The 14341-nt window shown below is 45.4% G+C and overlaps 1 protein-coding gene across 1 annotated transcript in view; it reads right to left on the bottom strand.

The window, feature by feature from the left end:
• Nucleotides 1-237: 237 nt before the first annotated feature.
• LOC109904371 (tandem C2 domains nuclear protein) overlaps nucleotides 238-14341 on the bottom strand; it is a 32960-nt gene continuing 18856 nt past the window's right edge. Inside the window, exons 10-12 of the mRNA XM_031829342.1 lie at nucleotides 6892-6997; nucleotides 4599-4795; nucleotides 238-961 (exon numbers count right to left, since the gene is read on the bottom strand). Coding sequence (XP_031685202.1) covers nucleotides 851-961; nucleotides 4599-4795; nucleotides 6892-6997 — 414 coding nt within the window. The 3' untranslated portion in view covers nucleotides 238-850. The remainder of the gene's footprint in view (nucleotides 962-4598; nucleotides 4796-6891; nucleotides 6998-14341) is intronic.

Raw genomic sequence — 14341 nt, 5'->3', positions numbered from 1 at the left:
AGTGGGTTAACTGCCTTGTTCAGGGGAACAGTGGGTTAACTGCCTTGTTCAGGGGAACAGTGGGTTAACTGCCTTGTTCACGGGGTAGAACGACAGATTTTCTTTTACCTTGTCAGCTCGGGGATTCGAACTTGCAACCTTTCGGTTACTGGCCCAATAACCACTAGGCTACCCTGCCGCCAAATATCTGTCCTCTAATATATTATATATTATATTATATCAACTGAACATACAACATTTTTATTTTTTCTTTATTTAACCAGGCAAGTCAGTTAAGAACAAATTCTTATTTTCAATGACAGCCTAGGAACAGTGGGTTAACTGGCCTAGGAACAGTGGGTTAACTGGCCTAGGAACAGTGGGTTAACTGGCCTAGGAACAGTGGGTTAACTGGTCTAGGAACAGTGGGTTAACTGATCTAGGAACAGTGGGTTAACTGGTCTAGGAACAGTGGGTTAACTGCCTGTTCAGGGGCAGAACGACAGATTTGTACCTTGTCAGCTCGGGATATGAACTTGCAACCTTTCGGTTACTAGTCCAACGCTCTAACCACTAGGCTACCCTGCCGCCCCAACATATGGCACTACACAAAACAAGTCTATGCAACATAAATGAGTAATCTACATACTTTATCTATAAAACTAATACAAGGTCATTAGTTTCTTTAGGAATGTAGTGAAGTCAAATTAAAAGTTGGCAAACATAAATAGTAAAGTAAAGTACAGATACCTCCAAATACTACTAAATTATTTTTACTAAAGTACTTTATACCACTGGGTGGCAGTACAGGTGGCGATACAGGTGAGGCTGTCAACTCCTTTGGGACACTGTGTGAATTTATACAGGTGTGTCAGAATCCGTTGAGTCTGTGCCATACAGTCACCATCTTCTCAGGGTGAGAAATGCTGTCCCTCCACTGCTCTGCTGCTTCCTGTGTTGGGCTGTCGAAGCCAAGGTGAACCTGTAGAAGCAGTTATGAAAGTTATGGAACTGGCCTGATCTTAGAACTCAATTTAAGACCTGCTGGCCTGGGCATCAGTCAGCCTAGTTGGTATTTAAGACCTGTTGGCCTGTGCATCAGTCAGCCTAGTTGGTATTTAAGACCTGCTGGCCTGGGCATCAGTCAGCCTAGTTGGTATTTAAGACCTGTTGGCCTGGGCATCAGTCAGCCTAGTTGGTATTTAAGACCTGTTGGCCTGGGCATCAGTCAGCCTAGTTGGTATTTAAGACCTGCTGGCCTGTGCATCAGTCAGCCTAGTTGGTATTTAAGACCTGTTGGCCTGGGCATCAGTCAGCCTAGTTGGTATTTAAGACCTGCTGGCCTGGGCTTCAGTCAGCCTAGTTGGTATTTAAGACCTGCTGGCCTGGGCATCAGTCAGCCTAGTTGGTATTTAAGACCTGTTGGCCTGTGCATCAGTCAGCCTAGTTGGTATTTAAGACCTGTTGGCCTGTGCATCAGTCAGCCTAGTTGGTATTTAAGACCTGTTGGCCTGGGCATCAGTCAGCCTAGTTGGTATTTAAGACCTGTTGGCCTGGGCATCAGTCAGCCTAGTTGGTATTTAAGACCTGTTGGCCTGGGCATCAGTCAGCCTAGTTGGTATTTAAGACCTGTTGGCCTGGGCATCAGTCAGCCTAGTTGGTATTTAAGACCTGCTGGCCTGGGCTTCAGTCAGCCTAGTTGATATTTAAGACCTGCTGGCCTGGGCATCAGTCAGCCTAGTTGGTATTTAAGACCTGTTGGCCTGGGCATCAGTCAGCCTAGTTGGTATTTAAGACCTGTTGGCCTGGGCATCAGTCAGCCTAGTTGGTATTTAAGACCTGCTGGCCTGGGCATCAGTCAGCCTAGTTGGTATTTAAGACCTGTTGGCCTGGGCATCAGTCAGCCTAGTTGGTATTTAAGACCTGTTGGCCTGTGCATCAGTCAGCCTAGTTGGTATTTAAGACCTGTTGGCCTGGGCATCAGTCAGCCTAGTTGGTATTTAAGACCTGTTGGCCTGTGCATCAGTCAGCCTAGTTGGTATTTAAGACCTGTTGGCCTGTGCATCAGTCAGCCTAGTTGGTATTTAAGACCTGCTGGCCTGGGCATCAGTCAGCCTAGTTGGTATTTAAGACCTGTTGGCCTGGGCATCAGTCAGCCTAGTTGGTATTTAAGACCTGCTGGCCTGGGCTTCAGTCAGCCTAGTTGGTATTTAAGACCTGCTGGCCTGGGCATCAGTCAGCCTAGTTGGTATTTATGACCTGTTGGCCTGTGCATCAGTCAGCCTAGTTGGTATTTAAGACCTGTTGGCCTGGGCATCAGTCAGCCTAGTTGGTATTTAAGACCTGCTGGCCTGGGCTTCAGTCAGCCTAGTTGGTATTTAAGACCTGCTGGCCTGGGCATCAGTCAGCCTAGTTGGTATTTAAGACCTGTTGGCCTGGGCATAAGTCAGCCTAGCTGGTATTTAAGACCTGTTGGCCTGGGCATCAGTCAGCCTAGTTGGTATTTAAGACCTGCTGGCCTGGGCTTCAGTCAGCCTAGTTGGTATTTAAGACCTGTTGGCCTGGGCATCAGTCAGCCTAGTTGGTATTTAAGACCTGTTGGCCTGTGCATCAGTCAGCCTAGTTGGTATTTAAGACCTGCTGGCCTGGGCTTCAGTCAGCCTAGTTGGTATTTAAGACCTGCTGGCCTGGGCATCAGTCAGCCTAGTTGGTATTTAAGACCTGTTGGCCTGTGCATCAGTCAGCCTAGTTGGTATTTAAGACCTGTTGGCCTGGGCATCAGTCAGCCTAGTTGGTATTTAAGACCTGTTGGCCTGTGCATCAGTCAGCCTAGTTGGTATTTAAGACCTGTTGGCCTGTGCATCAGTCAGCCTAGTTGGTATTTAAGACCTGTTGGCCTGTGCATCAGTCAGCCTAGTTGGTATTTAAGACCTGCTGGCCTGGGCTTCAGTCAGCCTAGTTGGTATTTAAGACCTGCTGGCCTGGGCATCAGTCAGCCTAGTTGGTATTTAAGACCTGTTGGCCTGTGCATCAGTCAGCCTAGTTGGTATTTAAGACCTGTTGGCCTGGGCATCAGTCAGCCTAGTTGGTATTTACGACCTGTTGGCCTGTGCATCAGTCAGCCTAGTTGGTATTTATGACCTGTTGGCCTGGGCATCAGTCAGCCTAGTTGGTATTTAAGACCTGTTGGCCTGGGCATCAGTCAGCCCAGTTGGTATTTAAGACCTGCTGGCCTGGGCATCAGTCAGCCTAGTTGGTATTTAAGACCTGTTGGCCTGGGCATCAGTTAGTTCTTGAGAGAGTAACACCTTCTGTTGGCTCTCGCTGTTTATTAAGTACTGAAACAAAGCATTTTATGTGTGTGTTTTCCCTGTTTCCATTAGATCAGGTTTCTATTGACTCTCTCCTTAATTAGTGTGTGGTTTTTGTTTCCTTTAAATGTGGTTTCTATTGTCGTGGGATTTTCTTTTTGGCTTCTCTTCCCCTAGCCACATTTAGTGGGAATCCATTCTGGGAATGTTTTAGGGCACATTTCCTAGTTGCTTGTCAACTTTCAGTGGAGACCCACACGGGTGCCTTTCAGTACCTCTTTCTGTTTTGGTTGTCTGTTAGTTGTTTGTTAGTTCCCTTTGTTGTGAGCAACATTTTGAGTTTGTCTTGTGGGAACGCAACAGATGAAACTGCGTGTCAAATCCACAACGGCTCCCGGCATTATTGGCTGCCCGCAGTCGCATTGAGAGAAATCCTTATGTAGCCTTGTAATCTACACCTTGAGTAGGCTGATAGAAATGATGAAATATTCATTTTTCAATCTGAATGTCATTAATTCTACGGAGCCTAAACTTTCTCGTTCTAAACTTCTATCTCAAGTGAGGAGGGTGTGGCTTCATGACAATGTGAGGAGGGTGTGGCTTCATGACAATGTGAGGAGGGTGTGGCTTCATGACAAGTGGGTTAACTGCCTTGTTCAGAGGAGGGTGTGGCTTCATGACAATGCTCACTGATTTTACACACCGACACAGTTCCACCTCCGACACAGTTCCACACCGACACAGTTCCGACACAGTTCCACCTCCGACACAGTTCCACCTCCGACACAGTTCCACCTCCGACACAGTTCCACCTCCGACACAGTTCCACCTCCGACACAGTTCCACCTCCGACACAGTTCCACCTCCGACACAGTTCCACCTCCGACACAGTTCCACCTCCGACACAGTTCCACCTCCGACACAGTTCCACCTCCGACACAGTTCCACCTCCGACACAGTTCCACCACCGACACAGTTCCACACCGACACAGTTCCACCTCCGACACAGTTCCACACCGACACAGTTCCACACCGACACCGCCAAAAACATCAGCTATGCAGGTGGCAGGTGTCGGCTCTCGCCGGGTCAATGCTTGGTCTGATTAAATCTAGGGGCTCTATTTAATCTGGAAAATCTGAAGCGTTACAGCTTCCCGGGATAGAAATGTAAAGGTCATTTTACGTTGCAGCGTCTACCATGAAAACAGTCTCCGCTGAAGTTGGAACATTGCCTTTAAATTTCAATCTCGCTGTAAAGCTGAACTCCCACTATTCGGATTGAACAGAGCCCTAGGCCTTTCGTCTCACCTGTCCTAGGTAGTGTTTCCGTCTGACAGAACTGCGGCTGTAGAGTTTGACTGACAGCAGGAAGCCCTGGTCCAAAGCGAAGGGGAAGTAGAAAGACTCAGTCCAGGTCAGCTGACCTCCGGAGGACTTTAGGGTGTGAGTCTTCTTCTTCATCACCACCGTGCCCTGCAGCTGCATCAATATCTTCACAAAGAACGCTGATTGATGGACAGGGGAAGCACAAGGGAAATGGAAAAGCACAAGGGAAATGGAAAAGCACAAGGGAAATGGAAAAGCACAAGGGAAATGGAAAAGCACAAGGGAAATGGTTACTTAGTAGACAGTGTGTATACAACTGGCAGATTTTAAAATGGTTCCAGGTTGAAGCTCTCCGACTAAACCTAACCTTAACTAATTTTAGAACTGGTTAAATATCCACATCCTGTTCATGAAAACATATTTTTCTCTGTTACAAAGAATGACATACACGATATATACAAAAGTATGTGGACACTCCTTCAATTTTTGGATTTGTCCCGTTTCAGCCACACATGTTACTGGCAGGTGTATAAAATGGAGCAACGTGGCTTTTCCTACAAGTCAGTTTGTCAAATTTCTGCCTTGCTAGAGCTGCCCCGGTCAACTGTAAGTGCTGTTATTGTGAAGTGGAAACCTCTAGGAGCAACAACGGCTCAGCCGTGAAGTGGTAGGCCACACAAGCTCAAAGAACGGGACCACCGAGTGCTGAAACACTTAGGGTGTAGAAATCGTCTGTCCTCGGTTGCAACACTCACTGCCGAGTTCCAAACTGCCTCTGGAAGAAACGTCAGCACAATAACTGTTTGTCTGGAGCTTCATGAAATGGGTTTCCATGGCCGAGCAGCCACACACAAGCCTAACATCACCATGCACAATGCCAAGCGTTAGCTGGAGTAAACAGATATATAACAGACTATGTAGACCCCTACCCTGGATGAGTGGAGCAGGGAGGTTATAACAGATATATAACAGACTATGTAGACCCCTACCCTGGCTGAGTGGAACAGGGAGGTTATAACAGACTATGTAGACCCCTACCCTGGCTGAGTGGAACAGGGAAGTTATAACAGACTATGTAGACCCCTACCCTGGCTGAGTGGAACAGGGAAGTTATAACAGACTATGTAGACCCCTACCCTGGCTGAGTGGAGCAGGGAGGTTATAACAGATATATAACAGACTATGTAGACCCCTACCCTGGCTGAGTGGAACAGGGAGGTTATAACAGACTATGTAGACCCCTACCCTGGCTGAGTGGAACAGGGAAGTTATAACAGACTATGTAGACCCCTACCCTGGCTGAGTGGAACAGGGAAGTTATAACAGACTATGTAGACCCCTACCCTGGCTGAGTGGAACAGGGAAGTTATAACAGACTATGTAGACCCCTACCCTGGCTGAGTGGAACAGGGAGGTTATAACAGACTATGTAGACCCCTACCCTGGCTGAGTGGAACAGGGAAGTTATAACAGACTATGTAGACCCCTACCCTGGCTGAGTGGAGCAGGGAGGTTATAACAGATATATAACAGACTATGTAGACCCCTACCCTGGCTGAGTGGAACAGGGAGGTTATAACAGATATATAACAGACTATGTACACCCCTACCCTGGCTGAGTGGAGCATGGAGGTTATAACAGATATATAACAGACTATGTAGACCCCTACCCTGGCTGAGTGGAGCTGGGAGGTTATAACAGATATATAACAGACTATGTAGACCCCTACCCTGGCTGAGTGGAGCTGGGAGGTTATAACAGACTATGTAGACCCCTACCCTGGCTGAGTGGAACAGGGAGGTTATAACAGATATATAACAGACTATGTAGATCCCTACCCTGGCTGAGTGGAACAGGGAGGTTATAACAGATATATAACAGACTATGTAGACCCCTACCCTGGCTGAGTGGAACAGGGAGGTTATAACAGATATATAACAGACTATGTAGACCCCTACCCTGGCTGAGTGGAACAGGGAGGTTATAACAGACTATGTAGACCCCTACCCTGGCTGAGTGGAACAGGGAGGTTATAACAGACTATGTAGACCCCTACCCTGGCTGAGTGGAGCAGGGAGGTTATAACAGATATATAACAGACTATGTAGACCCCTACCCTGGCTGAGTGGAACAGGGAGGTTATAACAGACTATGTAGACCCCTACCCTGGCTGAGTGGAACAGGGAGGTTATAACAGATATATAACAGACTATGTAGACCCCTACCCTGGCTGAGTGGAACAGGGAGGTTATAACAGACTATGTAGACCCCTACCCTGGCTGAGTGGAGCTGGGAGGTTCTGGGCAGCGAGGACCTGCAGTTGGATGCGTCCGTTAACAGGCTGGAAACAGGTGGCCAGGTGCAGCTCAGCGTGACACACCTGGAGAAGGAGTGAGAACATCAGACACTGGAGACAGTAGGTTCACATTTCTACAGTTTAAAAATAATGTTCTACCAACTTCATGTTGCTGAACATACTGGTCCCCATCCCAAATGGCTGTACTTGGTTAGGAAGCTACAGTGCCTTCAGAAACTATTCACACCCACTGGCCTTCACACAGTACCCCATGAAGTGGAATTATTTCTACAAATGAATACAAATAAAAACCTGAAATGTCTTGAGTCAATAAGTATTTAACCTCTTTGTTAAGGCAAGCCTAAATAAGATCAGGAGTAAACATGTGCTTAACAAGTCACATAATAAGTTGCATGGACTCACTCTGTGTGCAATAATAATGAAGATGATTTTTTGAATGACTACCTCCTCTCTGTACTCCACACACACAATTATCTGTAAGGTCCCTCAGTCGAAGCAGTGAATTTCAAAAACAGATTCAACCACAAAGACCAGGGAGGTTTTCCAATGCCTCGCAAAGAAGGCCACCTATTGGTAGATAAAAAAAAGCAGACATTGAATATCCCTTTGAGCATGAAGTTATTAATTACACTTTGGATGGTGTATCAATACACCCAGTCACTACAAAGATACAGGCGTCCTTCCTAACTCAGTTGCCGGAGAGGAAGGAAACAGCTCGGGGATTTCACCATGAGGCCAATGGGGACTCTGTTATACAGTTACAGAGTTCAATGGCTGTGATAAAAGAATACTGAGGATGGATCCAACAACATCTAGTTACTCCACAATACTAACCTAATTTACTAAATGAAAACTGAACTGTACTTTATGTCCTGAATACAAAGCATTATATTTGGGGAAAATCCAACACAACACATCACTGACTACCACTCTCCATATTTTTTATTTAACCAGGCAAGTCAGTTAAGAACAAATTCTTACTTTACAATGACAGCCTACCCCGGCCAAACCCTTTGCTAACCCGGACGATGCTAGACCAATGGGACTCCCGTTCACGGCCGGTTGGGATACAGCCCGGGATCGAACCAGGGTCTGTAGTGACGCCTCTAGCACTGAGGTGCAGTGCCTTAGACTGCTGCGCCACTCGGGAGCCCTTATGATCAATCAGAACTATTTAGCCCTTCCCTAACCCAGATGACGCTGGGCCAATTGTGCGCCGCCTCATGGATCTCCCAGACGGGGCCGGCTGTAACAGAGCCTGGACTCGAACCTAGATCTCTAGTGGCACAGCTAGCACTGCGATGCAGTGTCTTAGACCACAGCACCAGTCAGGAGGCCCTTCCATTTGGCAAATCTGACCATAATTCTATCCTCCTGATTCCTGCTTACAAGCACCAAACTGAAACAGGAAGTACCAGTGACACGCTCGACACAGAAGTGGTCCAATGAAGCAGACGCTAAGATACATGACTGTTTCGCTAGCACAGACTGGAATATATTCCGGGATTCATACGATAACTTTGAGGAGTTCACCACATCATTCACCGGGTTCATTAATAAGTGCATGGACGACGTCGTCCCCACAGTGACGGTACGTAGAACCATGTGGTTCAACGTCCGAGCTAAAGGCTAGAGCTGCCTCTTTCAAGGAGCAGGACAGTATAAAGACTAGAACTCTTTCAAGGAGCGGGACAGTATAAAGACTAGAACTCTCAAGGAGTGGGACAGTATAAAGACTAGAACTCTTTCAAGGAGCGGGACAGTATAAAGACTAGAACTCTCAAGGAGTGGGACAGTATAAAGACTAGAACTCTCAAGGAGTGGGACAGTATAAAGGCTAGAACTCTTTCAAGGAGTGGGACAGTATAAAGACTAGAACTCTTTCAAGGAGCGGGACAGTATAAAGACTAGAACTCTCAAGGAGTGGGACAGTATAAAGGCTAGAACTCTCAAGGAGTGGGACAGTATAAAGACTAGAACTCTCAAGGAGTGGGACAGTATAAAGACTAGAACTCTTTCAAGGAGCAGGACAGTATAAAGACTAGAACTCTTTCAAGGAGTGGGACAGTATAAAGACTAGAACTCTTTCAAGGAGTGGGACAGTATAAAGACTAGAACTCTCAAGGAGTGGGACAGTATAAAGACTAGAACTCTTTCAAGGAGTGGGACAGTATAAAGACTAGAACTCTTTCAAGGAGTGGGACAGTATAAAGACTAGAACTCTTTCAAGGAGCGGGACAGTATAAAGACTAGAACTCTCAAGGAGTGGGACAGTATAAAGGCTAGAACTCTCAAGGAGTGGGACAGTATAAAGACTAGAACTCTCAAGGAGTGGGACAGTATAAAGACTAGAACTCTTTCAAGGAGTGGGACAGTATAAAGACTAGAACTCTTTCAAGGAGCGGGACAGTATAAAGACTAGAACTCTCAAGGAGTGGGACAGTATAAAGACTAGAACTCTCAAGGAGTGGGACAGTATAAAGACTAGAACTCTTTCAAGGAGTGGGACAGTATAAAGACTAGAACTCTTTCAAGGAGTGGGACAGTATAAAGACTAGAACTCTTTCAAGGAGTGGGACAGTATAAAGACTAGAACTCTCAAGGAGTGGGACAGTATAAAGACTAGAACTCTTTCAAGGAGTGGGACAGTATAAAGACTAGAACTCTTTCAAGGAGTGGGACAGTATAAAGACTAGAACTCTTTCAAGGAGTGGGACAGTATAAAGACTAGAACTCTCAAGGAGTGGGACAGTATAAAGACTAGAACTCTTTCAAGGAGTGGGACAGTATAAAGACTAGAACTCTCAAGGAGTGGGACAGTATAAAGACTAGAACTCTTTCAAGGAGTGGGACAGTATAAAGACTAGAACTCTTTCAAGGAGTGGGACAGTATAAAGACTAGAACTCTTTCAAGGAGTGGGACAGTATAAAGACTAGAACTCTCAAGGAGTGGGACAGTATAAAGACTAGAACTCTTTCAAGGAGTGGGACAGTATAAAGACTAGAACTCTCAAGGAGTGGGACAGTATAAAGACTAGAACTCTTTCAAGGAGTGGGACAGTATAAAGACTAGAACTCTTTCAAGGAGCGGGACAGTATAAAGACTAGAACTCTCAAGGAGTGGGACAGTATAAAGGCTAGAACTCTCAAGGAGTGGGACAGTATAAAGACTAGAACTCTCAAGGAGTGGGACAGTATAAAGACTAGAACTCTTTCAAGGAGTGGGACAGTATAAAGACTAGATCTCTTTCAAGGAGTGGGACAGTATAAAGACTAGAACTCTCAAAGAGTGGGACAGTATAAAGACTAGAACTCTCAAGGAGCGGGACAGTATAAAGACTAGAACTCTCAAGGAGTGGGACAGTATAAAGACTAGAACTCTCAAGGAGTGGGACAGTAATCCTGACACTTATGAAATCCTGCTACGACCATCAAACAGTCAAAAGGCCAATACAGGATGAAGATCGAATCCTACTACACATACTGCATTATGTCTATATACGGTGTTGTAACAATGTGCAAATAGTGAAAGTACAAAAGGGAAAATAAATAAACATAAATATGGGTTTTATTTACAATGGTGTTTGTTCTTCACTGGTTGCCCTTTTCTTGTGGCAACAGGTCACAAATCTTGCTGCTGTGATGACACACTGTGGTATTTGACCCAGTAGAAATCTTTGTGGCTCTGTGTAATCTGAGGGAAATTCTCTCTCACTCACTCACTCACTCGCTCACTCGCTCACTCGCTCACACACACACAAGCCTGATGGCTTTTTCCAATAAACCTTTCACCTCCAGTTTCTGTTTCCCTAAAACTTCTCAAAAAATTCCCTACTCCCAGATTATGCAACCCCAGAGAGGCTCCGTCAATATATCAATATTGGCATGTTCCTCAATATGCCAACAGCCTGCAATATATCAACAAAGAAAAACATTGTTTCATGACTTGGCAGACGTAACTTTTGTTCTTTACATACTGTTCTGATAAGGAGATAAGGAGTTATAATAGGAAGATATCCAGAGCATAGGCACAGAGAATAGACTACATATTTTAATTACTAAGTCATAGGCTTGTCCCATTCTACAGGCATTTCCTCTTGGCCAGAGACCAATAGACGATGACAACACCAAACTACAGGCAGAATGTGATTTACCTACACTCGGAAAAGTGCCTTCGGAAAGTATTCAGACCCCTTGACATTTTCCATTTTTTGTTTACGTGACGTTTACAGCCTTATTCTCAAATGGATTATATATATATATTTTTTATCCTCATCAACCTACACAGAACACCCCATAATGGCATCACAATTCCCCATTGTGACATCACAATGCCCCATTATGAGATCACAATTCCCCATAATGACATCATAATATCCCATAATGACAAAGCAAACCGGTTTTTAGAGATTTTTGCAAAATATATTACAAATAAACAACAGAAATACCTTATTTACATAAGTATTCAGACCCTTTGCTATGAGACTCGAAATTGAGCTCTGGTGCATCCTGTTTCCCATGGATCATTCTTGAGATGTTTCTACAACTTGATTGGAGTCCATCTGTAGTAAATTCAACTGATTGGACATGATTTGGAAAGGCACACACACCTGTCTATATAAGGTCCCACAGTTCACAGTGCAGGTCAGAGAAAAAAACAAGCCATGAGGTTGAAGGATCTGTACGTAGAGCTCAGAGACAGGATTGTGTTGAGGCACAGATCTGGGGAAGGGTACCAAAAAATATCTGCAGCATTGAAGGTCCCCAAGAACACAGTGGCCTCCATCATTCTTAAATGGAAGATGTTTGGAACCACCAAGACTCCTCCTAGATCTGTCCGCCCGGCCAAACTGATCAATTGGGGGAGAAGGGCCTTGGTCAGGGAGGTTACCAAGAACCCAATGGTCACTCTGACAGAGCTCTAGAGTTCCTCTGTGGAGATGGGAGAACCTTCCAGAAGAACAACCATCTCTGCAGTACTCCACCAATCAAGCCTTTATGGTTGAGGGGCCAGACAGAAGCCACTCCTCAGTAAAAGACACATGACAGCCCGCTTGGAGTTCGACAAAATGCACCTAAAGACTCTCAGGCCATGCGAAACAAGATTCTCTGCTCTGATGAAACCAAGATTGAACTCTTTGGCCTGAATGCCAAGCGTCACGTCTGGAGGAAACCTGGCACCATCCCTACGGTGAAGCATGGTGGTGGCAGCATCATGCTGTGGGGATGTTTTTCAGCAGCAGGGACTTGGAGACTAGTCAGGATTGAGTCAAAGATGAACAGAGCAAAGTACAGAGAGATCTTTGATGAAAACCTGCTCCAGAGCACTCAGGACCTCAGACTGGGGTGAAGGTTCCCCTTCCAACAGGACAACAACCCTAAGCACACAGCCAAGACAACACAGGAGTGGCTTCGGGGCGAATCTCTGAATGTCCTTGAGTCTGAACTTGAACCCGATCGAACATCTCTGGAGAGATCTGAAAATAGCTGTGCAGCGACGCTCCCCAACCAACCTGACAGCTTTAGAGGATCTGCAGAGAAGAATGGGAGAAACTCCCCAAATACAGGTGTGCCAAGCTTGTAACGTGCCAAACGTGCTTCAACAAAGTTCTGAGAAAATTGTCTGAATAATTACTTAAATGTCATATATATATATATGTTGAAGCAGGTGTATATATATATATATATATATATATATATTTAAGTAATTATTCAGACAATTTTCTCAGAACTTTGTTGAAGCACGTTTGGCACGTTACAAGCTTATATATATATTTTTTTTTTATAAATTAGCAACAAATTCTAAAAACCTGTTTTTGCTTTGTCAATATTGGGTATTGTGATGCCATTATGGGGTATTGTGATGTCATTATGGGGTATTGTGATGCCATTATGGGGTATTGTGATGTCATTATGGGGTATTGTGATGCCATTATGGGGTATTGTGATGCCATTATGGGGTATTGTGATGTCATTATGGGGTATTGTGATGCCATTATGGGGTATTGTGATGTCATTATGGGGTATTGTGATGCCATTATGGGGTATGGTGTGTAGATTGACGAGGGGGAAAAAACTATTGAATCCATTTTAGAATAAGGCTGTAACGTAACAAAATGTGGAACAAGTCAAGGGGGTCATACCATATGTCCACATTATCTCAACATTATGTGTTTAAGCATAGTCTTTAGCATAGTCCCGCACCTCTCTGATTCAGAGGGGTTGGGTTAAACGTGGAAGACACGCCTCTCTGATTCAGAGGGGTTGGGTTAAACGTGGAAGACACACCTCTCTGATTCAGAGGGGTTGGGTTAAACGCAGATGACACACCTCTCTGATTCAGAGGGGTTGGGTTAAACGTGGTAGACACACCTCTCTGATTCAGAGGGGTTGGGTTAAACGTGGAAGACACACCTCTCTGATTCAGAGGGGTTGGGTTAAACGTGGAAGACACACCTCTCTGATTCAGAGGGGTTGGGTTAAACGTGGAAGACACACCTCTCTGATTCAGAGGGGTTGGGTTAAACGCAGATGACACACCTCTCTGATTCAGAGGGGTTGGGTTAAACGTGGTAGACACACCTCTCTGATTCAGAGGGGTTGGGTTAAACGTGGAAGACACATATACATATACATTCAGTTGTACAACTGACTAGGTATATCCCCCTTTCCCTTTCATGAGTACAAAGCTCAGGTCGCTCCGGCTTCAGAATCGCATGATTACTGCATCCCAAATGGCACCCTATTCCCTATGTAGTGCACTACTTTAGACCAGGGTCCATAGGGCACCCTATTCCCTATGTAGTGCACTACTTTAGACCAGGGTCCATAGGGCACCCTATTCCCTATATAATGCACTACTTTTAGACCAGGGTCCATAGGGCACCCTATTCCCTATATAATGGACTACTTTAGACCAGGGTCCATAGGGCACCCTATTCCCTATGTAGTGCACTAATTTACACCAGGCCTCTGATCAAACGCAGGGGACAGGGTGCCATTTGGAAGGCAAAAAAATATTTATACAGAGAGTGAGTTGTTACGGAACATTGGCATGACGTTACCATTGTAAGGAACATTGGCATGGTACCAGTCAAAATGACCCATTACTGCTGCTTCTCTTTTTAGAGGACAGCTACTGGCATTTCAGCCAGGTGTATGATCACAGACCCATTTCAGCCAGGTGTATGATCACAGACCCATTTCAGCCAGGTGTATGATCACAGACCCATTTCAGCCAGGTGTATGATCACAGACCCATTTCAGCCAGGTGTATGATCACAGACCCATTTCAGCCAGGTGTATGATCACAGATCCATTTCAGCCAGGTGTATGATCACAGACCCATTTCAGCCAGGTGTATGATCACAGACCCATTTCAGCCAGGTGTATGATCACAGACCCATT

Source organism: Oncorhynchus kisutch, linkage group LG7, assembly GCF_002021735.2.
Source record: "Oncorhynchus kisutch isolate 150728-3 linkage group LG7, Okis_V2, whole genome shotgun sequence".
NCBI classification, from domain to species: domain Eukaryota; kingdom Metazoa; phylum Chordata; class Actinopteri; order Salmoniformes; family Salmonidae; genus Oncorhynchus; species Oncorhynchus kisutch.
The sequence above is the reverse complement of the archived record's forward strand: the minus strand, read 5'-3'. Positions and strand labels throughout refer to the sequence as shown.